The sequence below is a fragment of the Trichosurus vulpecula genome, chromosome 5 (genome assembly GCF_011100635.1).
Source record: "Trichosurus vulpecula isolate mTriVul1 chromosome 5, mTriVul1.pri, whole genome shotgun sequence".
Lineage (NCBI taxonomy): Eukaryota > Metazoa > Chordata > Mammalia > Diprotodontia > Phalangeridae > Trichosurus > Trichosurus vulpecula.
The window spans coordinates 109,747,595-109,764,919 of NC_050577.1; the positions used below are offsets into that span (position 1 = coordinate 109,747,595).

Here is a 17,325-nt window from a genome sequence, read left to right on the forward strand (position 1 = left end):
GTATACTTAGTATTGTGTTCAGCTTGGCCATTACACTAGATCTTGGATGGCACCAAGCCAACGCAGCCAGGCCAGATGCCTGGAGTGGAGAAGCAGGACCAAGAAGAAATGCAAAGGTGTAGGCAGTCATGAGTCAGTCAGAGGTCAGATAAGCATCAGAAAACAAGAATATGCCAGTACCTGAGGACTAAACTTGGTAAGTTGTCTAGGTACAATCCTATGCAAATGGTTCACATAAGTCACTGACCCCAGATAGATGAGGATCTATCCTGTAGAAGGAGATTTCACATCTTCCCTCAGTGCCAAAGAACTCTTAACTATCTGGAAATTCTTCCTTATGGTCTAAATTTACCATATAGCAGGTTGCCTTCTTGTGAGGTTTCTGAGGATATGGTGGTTTTTTTTTATTAAGTTCTCTCAAGTAGAAAAGCCATGAAAGAAGGGTAAGATTACTCAAATTGGGAGCCTTTTGAGCAGTCAGATGGATCTTACACTTGGGGGCAATATAAATTTGAGCTGAGTACATCACAATAAGACATTTTAATGGTACCAAGACCACAAATTGAGCATTTGGTGATTTGGGGCATGTCTATGGAATTGCTTTCCTTGTTTTAAAAATCTCAGTTTTTGAAAGATAACATAAAAGGAGAAAGGCAGGGTGGTCCTGTGGATAGAGAGCCAGCTTTTAAGTCAGGGTTCAAGACTCAACTCTGATATGTACTGAAAGCATGACTTTGGGCAAGTTACTTAAACTCCCAATGCTTCCAGGCAATTCTAGAAGACATTTTAAAGTTGATGAACAGCTGCCTATCTGCATTGTTAGAGGACATTTTTTTATTACTAGATCCCTATAATTATATCACAATTTTAGATAGCTAGATAGATGAATAAGGAAATAGATTGATTGATAGACAAAATGGGAAGATAATTTGGGTTTTACAGGATAACTGATAAAATGAATGCAAATTTCTCTGGATAGCTAAATTTCACTGAACCGAAACTAAGAATTCACAATGGATTCAGCTTGAAATTGTGAATGCTTTATTTCCTACTCCCAAGTATCTATTCCTTTGTGTTAAATGATACCTTAGTCAGGATTCCTTAAACTATACATAGAATAACATTTTAAGGATTTCCACTCACTCCTGTATAAAGAAGATCTTTCCATATTCCGGCATCCATCCCATACTAACTAATATTCCTCTGATGGTGTTTTTCCAATGAGTTATAGCTGAAAGAAAAATATTGTTTAACAGATGAATTTACAAATCCCTGTCTGTTTAATTGTAAACACAGTTAACAAACATGTTGACTTTGGTGTATGTTATTTATTATCAGAAATGGTCACTCTCTGACAGGGATCAAGTCAATAAATGTCTTAGTGCCGTAGCCAACTATTGCAAAAAATGTAAGTTGCTGAAGGCTGCTTTTTTTGCCTTGGTGGAAGGATTTGCCATACTAGCAATTCCCTATGCAAATGAAATCACAGATCTAGACTAAATCTATTTAAATATCATATATATAGTAGATGTATTTACTGTACGATAAAATTCGACATATTTTTCAGGATGTGTTGATAACTTGACTGAGTAGGATGAAGTGGAAATTTTCTTTAGGAAGTAGAAATGACTTTGATGGAGCTCTAATTCTGTTTGAGATGGTATCTACCCTATTTGGATACTTTTTGTATTCTATTACTATTATTTGTATTCTAATACATAAAATAGTAATAAATGTGTAGATTTCACAAGGATGGGCAAAGGGCATGTGTCCAGGGTCAGATGAAATACTTTGCAAACCTTGGAGCACAGTACAAATGAAGACTTCTGTGACTTGGTGGAAGAACAAGAATAGAATTCAAAGTATATATCAGTCCTACCCATCCTTCTCTCCCTATGAATCGGGGGAGTGGGAGAAGGAGCAATCTCCATTGGAAAGTGTTGCAAAGGTGGTATTGTCATTAGCCAAAAGCCAGACTGTTCTGTTCATTGTTAGCATGGAAGTACTTACAGAAAGGTGAAGGTTGTTGGGAAATTGGCTTATAATGGAATGGGAATTCATTTGGCACAATGGAAGGGAAGAAAAGAGGAGTAGAAAAGGGTCTTGTAGTCTTTATCCCTTTTCTAGTGTGTGGAATTGGTTAACTCTCAACCTTACCACCTCCTACTCATTGGGGTTTACTAGTTTTATAATGAAAGAATATGAAAGGTTAAGTCTAGTAGCTCTTTTTTTGCTGTCATAGTTATGCATTTTAGTCAGTAGGCTGACTATTTTTTCGGTCTTAGCACTCACCTCCCCTGTCTCTCATTCACTCCCATACCTCTTCTTTAACATTGTTCAGAAATAGGGGTAGAGACAGAGACTAGGCCTTTGATTTCATTGATACTGGGAACTACTAGGTAAGGAAACTTCCTTTACTAATACAGGTCAACACCTCATCTTCAATTTATAGTCTCAGAGTTGCCACGGCAATGGCATCTGTAAGAGCACCGAGATGTTAAATGACTTGCTTATGGTCACATTTTCCATACCTGTCTGAGGCAGGACTTGAACTCAAGTCTTCCTGACATTGAGGCTGGCTCTCTATTCACTCAATAAGCCCCATGGACTTTTTGATCAGAAATATGGTGATTTGATTTGGGGAGGCGGGCCAAGTCTGAGATGAGGAACCTTGGGCATAGGTGAGTTCTTCTTGTTCAATCGAGTTAAAAATGGTTTTGAACAAGAAGGAAAGAAGGTGAAGAAAAAAATGAAGCAGAGGATTTTAGATTTGGAAGGACCTATGGATACAAGGGAGATAAAGGAGTCTGAAACAAAGAGGTGTTGTTATTGTTTATCCTTCATTCTTAATGAGGACCATGACATCAGGAAGGTGATGCCATGACTTGCTTATAGAGCCTCTTATCGAAGCCTTGAGTATTGGGCCTTAAGCTTCTTTTGAAAGTGGGTCTTTTTGAATTCATGCATACTATCTTTAAACAGTCCCAGGTCATTTTTAGATCTTTGTTTTCCCCGGGGTTTTTAATCCCCCTCGCATTAAAGCATAGCCAGAAGACAATATATAGAGAGGAGATGGGAGGTGACAGAAAGGTGAGGGAGGAGCTTTGTGAATTTTTAAGCTAAGTCGATGAAATGGGAATAAATAATGTTATATAGGTACTTATCATTTTGCTATGCTATTGTGAAAATATGAAATTTCTACAGTGAGTTGATTTCTGGAGCTAAAAAGCAATCTGTACATAAAAAAACGAAAGAAAAGAAAAGGAGAAATAAAAAACCACTCCACCCTAAGAATCACCAATCTCAAAGCTTGTTAAGAATATCTTATAATAGATTCAAATACAGTTACAGCAGAAGTGATAAATATAGAAGCAGCTTTTGGAACTAGGAAAAACGTTTCCTTTACTCCCCCACCAATTTGTTGCTATTTATAAATACAGTGTACAATGAACATTCATTTCATGTAAACCAATAAGCCATAAATGATACAGAACACCCTTTTTAGGCACTGTAGCAATAGGCTTTTATTTTCAAGAGGGTTGGCTACAGTGTAGTCGTTTTAATGCCCTCTTCCAGCTGGTTAAAAACAGATCTTTCTCTGTATTTGCCTTTTTCTACTGTGGGGATTTAGTAGGAGTTTTGTTCTTTAAACAGCTCTGTTGGAAGATTGATTTCTGGGCATCTGATGGAAGGAGAGAAGGTCATGGAAACTAAGTTCAGGGATAGAATTTAAATCCTCTTATTTAATTTTGCTTCCTTTGGTGTAATCATTAAGCCTTTATTGCTTGGATGAAGTCAATTCATGAATTCCCTAAGCTTTTATTGAATGCCTGTGTGTGCCCAGCAAGGTGCTTAGGGAGGGATAACTCAAGTCGAATCAATAAACATTTATTAAGCACCTACTGTCTGCCAGACACTGTGCTAAGCCCTGGAGATTCAAAGAAGGGCAAAAACAAAAACAAAAGATAGTTCTGCTCTCAAGGAGCCCACACAAGGAATCTAATGGGAGAGACAACATGCAAATATTTATGTCCAAAAAAAATGCACACATATATGTCTATCTATCTATCTATCTATCTATCTATCGTTAGTTGGAGCTACTCTCAGAGGGGAGGTGCTAAGATTAGTAGGACTGGGAAAAATTTCTTGCAGAGTCAAGGGAGGGTCATAATGAAAATCAGATTTAGGAAAATAAACATGTGAGATGTATTGCTGCCTGTTTATGTGCAACAAGAAGCTGGTCTGCTAAGCAAGACATTCAATCACAGATCCTTAGGGTTTGTATTAGTTCTCTCATCCTTGTCTATATTGGCAGATTATCCACTAAATCTGTGTTATAATAAAACATTCTTTAATTTATAAATTTTGTCTCTAGAGCTCTAAAGCAAAAGAACAACTTACTCTTCCAGTTCTCCAACCTTTGCTCTGTCCCTAGAAGCTTCTCTGCCTATACTTCATTCATTTATTTATTTAGTAAATCAACAAGCATTTATTAAGCACCTACAGTGTGCCAGGCATTGTGCTACATATTGACTACTTCAGCGGCCAAGCCACAAATGAAACATTTATCTCTTTCTGGAAAGATATTCTTGCTTCCGGGATGAAATCCACATCCCTCATTTTCAGTGTCTCGGTTGTTCAAGACAAGTAAGAGGGGAAATAGCAAGAAAATTATAGATTCTGAAGAGGTAGTAATGTGGTGGACACCTGGAGAAATAGAGATTCTATCTGACTTATGGAAAATTATGCTACAAATAATGGCTTTTATTGATATCACCTTTTAATGTTTTCAAAAAACTACCTGCAAGATAGATATGCTATTCCCATTTTGAACATGAGAAAATTGAGACCCAAAGAGGTGAAGTGACTGAGGGCACCCAGCTAGTAAATAGCAGATCTAAGACTTAGACCCAATCTCCTTCCAAATACAGTACTCTTTCCGTTACAGCACACCATTCTCCCTTTGTTCAGTCACCATGACATCATCCATGTGCTCACAGATAGTCATTCTGCTCCTAGTATGAAAGAAAAAAAAACACACACTTGAGAAAATAGGGAGAATCTTTGCCCTTGCAGTCCAACTCAGGGGCCTGTAAGCTTTCTTGTATCATGGGCTCCTGTGGCAGTCTGCTTAAGCTTATGGACTGTTTCTCAGAATCATGTTTAAAGAGTAGAGGAGAGGCTAATTTTCAGTTAGAGGTTAGTAATAAAAAGATTCAATTCCCCCCCCATCCAAGTTCATGCACCCCCTAGGTTAAAAGTTTGTTGTTATTCCATTGTGGCTGGCTCTTCATGACCCCATTTGAGGAATTCTTTGCAGAGATATTGGAATCATTTGTCATTTCCTTCTCTGACTCATTTTATGTATTAAGAAATTAAGACAAATAAGGTCAAGTGACTTTCCCAGGGTCACACAGCTAGTAAGTGTCTGAGGCCAAAATTGAACTCAGGAATATGAATCTTCCTGACTTCAGGCCTGGCACTTTATCCACTGAGCCACCTAGCTGCCTGGCCTAACCAAGGAAATAATAATAGTAGAATGATGTTTTAAAGTGCATAGAGTACTTGGAAATGGAAGTCAAGATTGTTTCATTGGTGAGATTGGCAACAATTATAAATTGATCAAGACAAATTGACAGAATGGACATAGGCAACCAGGATTGTACAGGGCCTAGAGATCATGGCCTGTGAGGATCCATAGGGAAGAAATTGGGGTTTATAGCCTTGGCAAAAGAAGACTTAGAAGGAACAGGATAGTTATTCTCAAGCTGTTAATAGGCTGTCAGGCTAAAAGAGGGTTTGGATTTGTTTAGCTTAAACCCAGAAGACAGATGTATGGCAAAGTAGTGGGTAACTGAACTTATTGAGAGTAATGAGTATGGTTAATGATTTTCTTGCTTGAATCTGAGGCAATCAAAGTCAGAGAGCAGGAGTATAAAGAGAATATTCTTGTTTTAGTTTGTTTTGCTTTTGAAGCAAATTGCAGTGTAGAGACTTTCATTTCTTTTGGATACTTGGGTGTAGTGTCTCATATACAAGGGTAAACCGAGCCAGAAAAGCACCTTGCATTTATTTTATTTCCAGCTCAGATTCACACACATTTTTGGATTTAAAAGAAATGTATGCATATGCATACGCTATTATCAAAAACAATATAGATCCTAAAAGTTAGAATTGGAAGAGACCTTAGTGATCAATTGGACCAATCTCCTCATTTTACAAATGAAGCAACTGAGACCCCAGGTGGTTAAGCAGTTACTTAAGATTACCTAGCTAGTAGTGTTCTTGGCATTTACTGCACTGAGTTCTCTAATAGCCATTGGAAAGAATGTAGCCATGTTTATGGAAAGCTGTAATTAGCAGTTAACTGCTCAGAAGTCTCCTTTAATTTCTTAGTTGTTCCTTCTGCAACATAATGATTTTTGTGAGACGTCCTTTTGTTTAAATAAATAGTAGCACATTCTTTAGGATTGCTTGTTCATTTCCTCTAATACTTTATTCACTAATTCAGAAGATCCCTGGTTTCATCTGTTTGGTTTCTCTATTGAGCAGCACACATAAATGTATTCCAAATTAAATATAAGGGTATTAAGCAATACAGAGTGCTATGAGATTTTGTGAGGGACAAATGAGACAATAAGGGAAGGTTTCAAAGAGTAGGTGACATTCAATTTAGCTATGATTTAATGGAAACAGCATTGAACTAAGAGGCAGGCCACCTAGGTTCTAGTCTTATTTTTACCCCAAACTTGCTGACCTAAGGCAAGTCACTCAGCCTGCTTCATCATCTATAAAATGAGGTCGTGGAACCAGCTTCAATATCCTAATTTTTGTGACTTTGGATAGGTAGGTTGCAAGCAGGCAGGATGGTGTGAGCAAAGACATAGGGAAAAGAAGGGGGCAGGATATGTTTGAGGGACCATAGAGTATGTGATAGGTAGTAGTAAGACGTAGCATTGATAGTAGTAAGAGGTAACATTTGAGAGGTTGAATTGGGACCATATTGTAGATAGCCTCAAGGAATTTCTCTATAACAGTATTATAATTTTTTTATTTTTTCAGTTAAAAAAGCATTTCTCTCCTTGCTATCCCTCCTTTAATTAAGGTGGGGAAAGCACTCATAAAAATATGCATAGTCAAGTAAAACAAATTCTGTATTGGACATGTACAAAAAGATATGTCTCATTCTTCATCTAGAGTCCACCCCTTTTTTTTGTCAGGAAGTGGGTAGGCTTCTTTATCATTGTTTCTCTGTGGAACTGTGATTCATCATTGTAATGATAAGAGTTTTTAGGTCTTTTGAAGTTCTTTGCTTTTATAATGTTTTTGTTATTGAATAAATTTTTTCCTGGTTCTGCTCACTCCACAGTGGATCAGTTCATACAAATCTTCTTAGGTTTCTCTGAAACTATACCTTTCATCATTTCTCATGACACAATATCATTCCATTATAATCATATATCCTAATTTAGTCAGCCATTCCTCAATTGATGGACACTCCTTGCTTTCCAGTTCTTTGCCGCTATTATTTGATTCAGTGCTAGAAATACAAGCTAAGACAATAAAAAGAAATTTACGGAATATATACATGCAAAAAGGAAGCAAAATCACTGCTTTTGCAGATGATATGATAGTTTATTTAGAGAACCCTTGAGAATCAACTAAAATTAATTGGAATAATAATCACAGAAAAGTAGCAGGATATAAAATAATAAATTTCTGCACATAACCAACAAAACTCAGTGAGAAAAGACAGAAATGTATTCTACTATAAATAGTACTATACTAGTAATGTATAAAATATTTGGGAATCTCCTTACCAAGATATACAAATGAACTTTATGAGTATAATTTCAAACCCTTTATAGAAATGAAGACAAACCTAAGTAATTGCAGAAATGTTAATTACTTAAGGGTAAGCTGAACCAATATCATAAAAATGACAGTGCCAGATAAATTAATTTACTCGTTCTCTGCCATACCAATTAAGCTACCCACGTATTGCTTTATCAGAAAAAAAAAACAATAATAGAATTCCTCTGGAGAAAAAAAAGGTCAAGAATGTTAAAGGAAATTATATATATTTAAAATAGGAAGGGAGCCTTGAAATACCAGATCTCAAACTATACCAAAAAGCAGTAATTATAAAAACTATTTGGGCCAAGTTAAAAAATAGAGGTGTCAGTCACTGGATCAGATTAGGTATACAACATTCTGATGAAAATGAACTTGGTAGACAAATGTTCTTATACTATCCTAGTCTTGATGGATCAAAAAAATAGGCAAGTTTCAGTTGTAGGAGCCCTATGTGGTGTGAGAATTAACCTCATTTGTCCCATGGTGCTTACTAATACTTACAGACACTCTGTTCTCTTGATTCCTAGCCTTAGCGGCCATTTAGTCCAGTCCTTTATTTTTCAGCTAAGAAGAATGGGGTATGGGCACATTGAGTAACTTGCCCAAGGTCACACAGATGATAGGAAATAGCAGAGTTGGGATTTGAACCCAGGTCGCTGACTCCAAATTTGGCGTACTTTTCATCAAACCATGTTACGCTGCCTCCTTTTATTCCTTAAAAAAAAGAAAAAGAAAAAAATCACTTGTCCTATTTCTTTTTCTTTTGTCTCTCCTGCCCATTTTGCCTTAAGACCAGTTTGGCCAGTCTTTCTAAAGCTGCAAATGTAGCTGTTACATCATATTTAATTTTGTCTGTTCAGCCACCCTAATTTAGGTTGAAGTGAAGTCTGTACAACTAAGCCTGATATCTCCAGATTCTGATCCCGTAGAGATGTGGCCCCTTGCCATGGATGGCAATGCACAATGTAATTATATAGAGTTTATGCAAGTCAGCAGGCTCCACAGTGTAACAGAAAAGATAAATGGAACAACTTGGTGAGATATTGGCAAAAGAGAAGAGAGAGGGGGACCAGACAATTTCATTCTTCTTTTCTTATTGCTCAGTCATCAGAAGCCCTCCTTCACCAGAGGGTGCTGAAATGATTATCATCTTTGCTTTTATCTCCTCTGAGGATGAAGGAGTAATGTATATTATTGTGAAATATCTTCGTTAAGGGCTCCCATCCATTTCAAAAATATTTGGGGTCCTTGCCGAAAGCAGGCTCACTGATGTAGTTTTGGCCTAATAGAAGCTAATAGAAGAGGTCTAATAGAAACTTGCAGTCTGCCAGCAAACTCAGTTCAGTCACATCCTGGTAATAAGCCCATCTATTGCTTCCTGTACTGCCCTTCACAACCAACCATGAAATGGTGTTGACCCAGCTTGATAGCTGGCCTTATTCACCAGATGTGGCTCCAAATGACTTCTGGCTATTTCAAAAATTGAATTCATTCTCGAAGGATAAAAATGGGCCAGCCCTAAAGGCAATTCCAAAATGCTTTATCAATGACAATATAGGCTATGGTTCATAGATCATATGGTTCATAGACTCACTATGGTTGGGGAGTCATGGGATCATTAATTTATAGGTTGAAGCAGCCTTGGAGGTCACCTAATCCAATTCTCATTTCATAGATGAGAAAGCTGATGCCCAGAACATTGAAATGACTTGCCCTAAGTCACAGGGAATATATGACAAGGAAAGGATTTGAATACAGATCCTCCTGCATAAAATCCAGCACCTTTTATGCTGTACCACACCATCCCCTTAGATGTCAGCTGGTCTCTCCCTCCCCTCCCCTTTTGTTCTATATACAAGGAAACTGAGGTCCAGAGGTTAAATGACTTACCCAAGGTCATACAGGTAAGAAGGAGGGGAAGCAGTGGGAATAAACATTTATATAGTGCCTACTATATACCAAGCAGTATGCTAAGTATTTTATAAGTATTATGTCATTTGATTTTCACAACAGCTCGATGGGGCAGGTACTATTATCTCCATTTTACAATTGAGGAAACTGAGGCAGACAGAGTATTAGTGACTTGCCCAGGGTCCCAAAGCTAGGAAGAGTCTGAGGCCAGATTAGAACTTAGGTATTCTTTACTCCATGTGCGGTGCTCTCTCCGTGCGCCACCTAGTTGATAAGTATCAGAAGTGTCATTTGAACTGAGATGCACTGACTTCATGGTGCCGCTTCACTAGTGCCACTATGCTGTCCCTGTCCTACTGAAGTTAGAAGTTAGTATGCAGCTTCCTACAGGGAAGGGTGTGTGTGTGTGTGTGTGTGTGTGTGTGTGTGTATGTGTGTGTTATGAGACAATCCTTTTTTAGATGACCGTTTCATTTATTTATTAATTTTGAGGGGGGAAGGCAGGGCAATTGGGATTAAGTGACTTGCCCAAGGTCACACAACTAGTAAGTGTGTCAAGTGTCTGAGGTTGGATTTGAACTCAGGTCCTCCTGACTCCAAGGCCAGTGCTCTACTCACTGTGACACCTAGCTGCCCTCAGATGATTGTTTTAAAATGCAAAAACCAGTCTTAATATGATGTAGAATAGAAGTTTTTGAGTTGGAAAATTTGAGTTTGAGTCCCAGCTTTTATAGCTCTTAACTCTTCTGCTGTCCTTGGTGCTTATTGTTATTTCTGAGGAATTAGCCATCTCCAACCCCCACATATCATGAGTTCTAAGGTTGTCAGAAATCAGAATTCCCATCTTCAGTTTTACAGTGACCAAATGTGTTACAGAAAGACAAAACTGCAGAGTAGACAAAGTTCATTGTCAGTGACCCCAAGGTCATCCTTGGGTTTGGCCCTTTTGGATCAATGCCTTGTCTTCCTCCCATTCACTCCTTTTTATGCTTATTGGGGGCTGACTAAAGTAAGGCCCTAATCTCCTTTCTTCCTATCTCTTTAATGCTTTCCTGTTGCTCTTGCATCCTGTTGGGGCCTGGCTTCCTGTGCTTTCTGAGGTGACTGTTAGCTAATCTAATAATGCATTTGTCAGTAGACAGATTGCACAGTTCTGGGTGTATAGTAGGATTTGAAGAAATACTTATTGTCAGACCAATAGCTTAATTTATCCATCCTGCCTCCTATCTGGCTTTCATCTAAACTGCCTCCGTTTGGGGGAGGACTGCTCCATTAAATCCATTTGCTTGGCTGAGTACATATGTACTAGGGGCATTGAGGGCCTCTAAAGAGGTGAATGAGACCTTTCTTTTATGATATTTCTCTTTTTGAATCTCCTTAAAAGCCTCCAGCCTTCCTCTCTCATTCCATTTCCCTTGGCAACTGCCAGCCCCTTTTCTCGGCTACCACCCTCCTACACTACTCCCATCTGTTACCTCCTCCTCACAGCCTCACACCTGACGATGTCCCATATTCCTCTTACCACTGGGCCCTTTTCTTTCCTATCACATTTGTAGTCACTGAAAAATGGAATTCCCTTGCTCTCCTCAGTGTTCTGCTTAATGAGACATCTGAAGAATTAACCTCACATCCCCCAAACCCTGTTCCCTGTCATAGCTAATGTCCCTATGATTTTTAGGGTTCTGAGAAATCAAAGCTCTCACCTTCATTTCTAAGGCGATCAAATATGTTTTGCTGAGGCAGGATTACAAAACAGGTGACATTTATTTTCATTGTCCCCAATGCCTTCTTTTGGGTTCAGAACCTTCTGGATCAGATGTCATCCTCCCCCCATTCACTCCTTTGCCTGCTTGTTTAGCTCTCAATTACCTTTTCCCCCACCTCCTACTTGTACTGTTGATATCCCATCCTACCGGAGACAGGTTTTCTATGCCTTCCATAGTGAGTTACCTAATCTAATAATGCATTTGTCGTTATTAAAGCTAGAGACCTTGTCCTGTATAGCATTCAAGATTGTCCTGAATTTCAACTTCCTGTTTATCCAGAAGTTTGCTCCGAAAGACACATTTCTAAATGTATGGGGCTGTGCTTTTAATTTTTTTCTTTCTTCTTTTTCACTTTTGTGTTCCCCTTCTACACTTTCTCTTTCTTCTCTGTTTAATTTTACTTAGCAAGCATCATCTTTACTTTCTAAACCAAAGACTTGTATTGATTTTCTTTCCACTTTATAGGGGCAATTCATCTTGGTCCTATATGCCTCTCCTGATAAATTACCCCTGCTCTCACACATCTCCTCTTAGATCTTGCCCACTGAACCACAAACCAAGTTAGTTTATCTGGATTTTATCTTCTGCTGTGGACGTTGGACATGATTTATCAAGGGATAAAATTTATATTAAGGTGATTATATGGCTGATGCCAGGCACAGAGCCTTGAAAAGATGTCTGCATTCTGGCACCAGCCATTTCTTGGAGATGGCAAATTGTTTCAAAGCCTCTTTTTGGTTTAGGAGATTTGTATTACAAGGGGTGAGCTCCATACAAGCTAGGAGCACAGTCTTCGTGTGCAAGATTCAAAGTGGACTAAGGCCAGATTTGGAGTTTTTGTTCATAGGTGGAGTTGCAGGAGTCCAATACTCAAACCTTACTCTGGAATCAGAGGACCTGGGTTTAAATCCTGTCTCTTACACTTACTACCTGTGTGACCTTGGTTGTCACCTGACCTCCCTGAGCTTCGGTTTCTTCATCTGTAAAATGAAGGGCATATGCTAGATGGCTTCTGAAGTTCCTTCCATTTCTAAATCTGTGATCCTGTGATCTTCCTTCTGTTCCCTTTCCCTTGTTTCCATGCTTGTGAAGACCTTAGAGCTTTCCACAGCATTGTGATTTCCCTAGGAACTGTATCTTCTAGCTTCAGGCAAGCAGTTGTGTATTCCTCTCCCTATTCCTGCCCAGTGACTTAAGTTCACATTCACCCCACTCCTCCCCCTTCCCATTTGGTAACCACTAGTCTCAGCCCTCCACTGGGGCACAAAGTCTTCACTGGGTGCATTGGAGAGGTCTTTCCTTTCCCAGGCCATTCACCCTGCCAAGGCTGCTTAGCTGGGAATGAGGTACACCTATGCTTCCGCTAAATTCATCTCCTTTCCTAGGTTTTCACATCCAAAAAACAAAACCAAACAAAAACCCTGAAACAAAACCAATCAAACAACCAACAAGCAAACCTCTGGCACCATCCATCCCACTGGAACCTATGAGCTATGCAATGTCTTCTGATTTTCTTTTCTCTCTGTGTTTTCTCTTCTTGCTGCAGGAAGGCAATCTCTCGGTCAGGCCTCCAGCATTTGGCTCCAGTGCATTCCCTCAGCCTACCTATTGCCAATGGTCCAGCGAAGGAACCCAGAGCAACACTAGACTGGAGTGTAGGTGTTGGTTTTGACTTTTTAAAAACGAAATTAAAATATTTCTCCGTAATTAAATGCCTCTCCTATTCTCTAGACTGCAATACCTTTGGCTCATACCCACTGTCTATTTTCCAGGTGGTAATGAGGGTAATTGATGTTGTTCCCTGACTCAAATCTATATACATTGTTACCTCACTTAATGAATCCTTTGGAAAAGATCATTTATATAAATTTATCCCTGTTTAAAAAGGCAGACCAAAATGATGTCTAGTTCTAACATAGTCCTAACTTTATAAATCATTATAGCATTACAGAATTTAGTGCTGGAAGGGGTCTTAGAGATCATCAGAATCAGCCCTCCTGCCACCATTTTGCCAGCAAGGAAACTGAAGCCAAAATAACCACAGAATCATAGAATCACAATATTTGAGAGTTGGAAAGGGCATCAGTAGACATGTAACCCAATCTTAGGGCATTTAGGTGGCTCAGTGGATACAGCATTAGGCTTAGACTCAGGAATACTTGAGTTCAAATGTGGCTTTAAACACTTACTAGCCATGTTACTCTTGGCAAGTCACTTCTGTCTGCCTCAGTTTCCTGAACTGTACAAGGGGGACAATAATAGCACCTATCTCTCAGGGTTCTGGTAGGTGCTTAGTACATACTGGTTCCTTTTCTCCTCTTCCCCTATATACAAAAGGAAACTCTTCTATGATGAAGTTAACTGACTTGGCCTAGGTCAAACTAGTAAGGGGCACAGGCAAGACATGAACAAGTCTTCCGACCACAGAGCCAGTACTTTCTAAATGATAGTAGGCTGCCACTTTGGAAGTAGGTTTGTATGTGTTTGCAGCTGCTGTCAGAATATCACTGGATGAAATGTGTTTCTTCTCGCCCAGCAGAAGGGAAACAGTCCTCACCAGGGCAAACTGGCAATGTGTATCTTCTGATTCCCACCCTTCTTTTTGCTTAATTTTCCCTCTTTGTTGGTCACATCTTCCCCAAGTACTTTTCTATCCTGTCTTCTGGCGAAATAGTCATTGATATTTGGTGACTGATACACTGATCATTTAGTGAACAAAGCCTCCATAAAGGGATTTTAAGCAACATCAAAATAATTGGAGAGTTTTTTTTTTGGAGAGGGGGAAGGAAGACAGGGAAAACTGAAATCATGTTAGGTCTCAGCTAGTACTGAAGATAAGCCTGCTTTAGCCCATTTGGCTGGAGATAAGAGATTACCAGAAAGGATGGTGCCTCAACTTTTCCCCAACAGAAACCTCCCTTCTTCTCTGGGGACACTGAATTGGAAACTAGCTTGCTAAGGCCACTGGACATTTAGTCTCGGGGTGACTGAGATGCAGGAAAGTTTTCTTCCAAGACCTAGAATGTTTTCAATATACCTGTCTGAAAATCCACTGTAGTCTAGGCTGACCCACTTTCAAATTCTCACTTTCCCCACTCTTCCTTCTCTAACCCTGTCCTCTCCTTTTGCCCACCAAAACTTTCAGGTAAGTATGTATGTTTACATATATACGTATACACCCACACATGCATGTGTACACACACACACACACACACACACACACACACACACATTCTTTTTAGTTGGTTGTTCAGTGATTTTTTTTTGAGAGGCAATTGGGGTTAAATGATTTGCCCAGGGTCACACAGCTAGTAAGTGTCTGAGATCGAATTGGAACTCAGGTTCTCCTGAATCTGGGATCTGTGCTCTATCCACTGTGCCACCTAGCTACCCTTCAGTGATTTTTTTTACATCGTAATCCTTGCTTTTCTGATATGCTAGAATGCATTCTCAGCATTTTCTCTTAATATTGCCCATGGTTATAAAGTTTCTGGCAAAGGAAAAAGCATGTTATTGAAATACTTATTCTTTGTTAATGGAGTTACCAGTAGTGAGTCTTGAGAGAGTTCAGATGCTGCTTGGCTTTTTCTGAGGGTATTCAGGTAGGAGGCTGGCCCTGCCTCCTGGAGTTTTCCAGTATTTCAGGATAGTCATTTAATGAAAACTTAGATCATAATAGCCTGCATTTTGACTGGGGAGAATTTCAGTTCAATTCAATGAGTAGGTATTAAGCACTTACCATGTGCCAGGCATTATACTAAGTGCTGAGGGATACAATTAAGAAAAAGAAAGGTGAAGGAGCTTATAATCTCATGGGGAAGACAAACCACAAAAAGAAGCTGTAAAGGAGGAGGGGGTGCTGAGGGAGTTGGGAAAGTGCTAAGTATCTAAAACTTTGTTAAAGAGCATAATAATCAGATTTCAATCGATCAGCTTATCCAGGGTGCAGAATCCTATATGAGCCAAACTAAGGGGCAGATGGAAAACTGAGAGTTAGCATTTCCTATAACTAGCCTTAACATACACCCTCCATGTTATTTTTGGGTCATGTTCATGTCAAACCACTATGTGTCCTTCCCCCCACCTCCCCACGTCAATCCCCTACATATGTTTTCTTCTATTGGAATGGAAGCTCCTTGAGGGCAGGGTTTGCCTTAACTTAATTGTTTTTGTATGAGGGGGGTCAGGAGACCTAGATTCTAGTCTTCATTCTATCATCAGCTAGCAGTGTTTCTCTGGGTAAGACGTGTAACCTCTCTAGGCCTCATTTTCCTCATCTGTTAAACAAAATGCTTGGAACAGATGACTTTTGAGGACTTTTCCACAATTCTGTAACTTTATGCATATAGGTATTACTGAATGATTGGGCAAGATTACCAAGATGCAAATAGGCAGTTAGCCCCAGACCCCACAGTGGTGGCTGATTTCATTAACCATTCCCCCTGTGGTTTCCATGATGTAACAAATTTCTCCATAGATATATGAATATATGAAAAAGTTGGAGGTGGAGCTCTTATGAAGTGCCAGGCTCTGCTCTCCACCTCCTCTGATCCAGCAATCTTTCCAGGATACTACACTGCCTAATAGTTCTTTGGTGAATAGAAATTTGGAATATTTGGATTCTTCAAAACTGTATTTCTGGCCATTAGGCAGCTAGGTGGTACAGTGGATAGAGTGCTAGACCTGGAGTCAGGAAGAACTGAGTTCAAATATTATCTCACACACTTCCTAGCTTTGTGACACTGGGCAAGTTACTTAATTTCTGTCTGCCTAATTTTCATCAACTGTAAAATGGTACTACTGCTAGTACTTCTACCACCACCACCACCACCACCACTACTACTACTACTACTGCTACTGTTACTACTACTACTACCTACTTCCCAGAATTGTTATGGTCATTAAATGAGATAATATTTGTAAAATGCTTAGCATAGTACCTGGCACATAGTGCATGCTTAAAAAAAATGCTTGTTCTCTCCTCCTTGTTGGATTAGAGTTATTTGCAAGCATGTATTTTATTCTCAGAAAGTACAGTGGATGCTGCTGGAAGGCGCCCATATTTACCTCTGTGTTCCTGGAGCATAGGAGCATAGATTTAGAGCTGATATAACCTTAATGATCATCCAGTTAAACTGCTTAATTTTATAAATTGAGAAACTGAGACCCAAAGAGCTTAATTGATTTGTTCAGTGCCATTCAGGTAGAATAGGTGGCACGATGGATAGAGAACTGGACTTAAATTCAGGTAGACTCATCTTCATGAGTTCAAATCCAGCCTCAGACAGTTACTAACTGTGTGACCCTGGGCGCATCACTTAACCCTGTTTACCTCAGTTCCTCATCTATAAAAGGAGCTGGAGAAGGAAATGGCAAATCACTCTAGTATCTTTGCCAAGAAAACCCCAAATGGGGTCATGAAGAGTCAGATATGACTCCCCAACAGCAATATTCAGAAAGAAAATGGTAGATCCGGAATTCAGATCAGGACGCTGTGATTCCAGGTCCAGCGCTGTTTCCGCTACTGCTTCTCTACAACCTTCCCAGACTGAGAATAGGAAAGCCAGTCCAAGATGGCAAAATCTCCAAGTCCTAACAACTATAAGCTTAGGGAAAACAATCTTAGAGGCCAAGAAATGTATGCTGGTGTCCACTTTCAGGCCCTCCCCATGTTCTTCAAATGCACATAGCTAATCCATAGAAAATCAATGACTCCTGCTTCCCACTTCACCCTAGCATCTCCAGCTCTACCCTGACTAACTAAATTAAAATTGCTCAGTCCCCAGTAATA

At 39.4% G+C, this 17,325-nt stretch overlaps 1 protein-coding gene across 1 annotated transcript in view; it reads left to right on the forward strand.

Moving 5' to 3' along the window:
• Positions 1-17,325, forward strand: part of DGKI (diacylglycerol kinase iota) — a 569,495-nt gene that overhangs the window by 143,704 nt on the left and 408,466 nt on the right. The window contains 1 exon segment of the mRNA XM_036761364.1: positions 13,081-13,189. Within this exon segment, the coding sequence (XP_036617259.1) occupies positions 13,081-13,189 (109 nt within the window).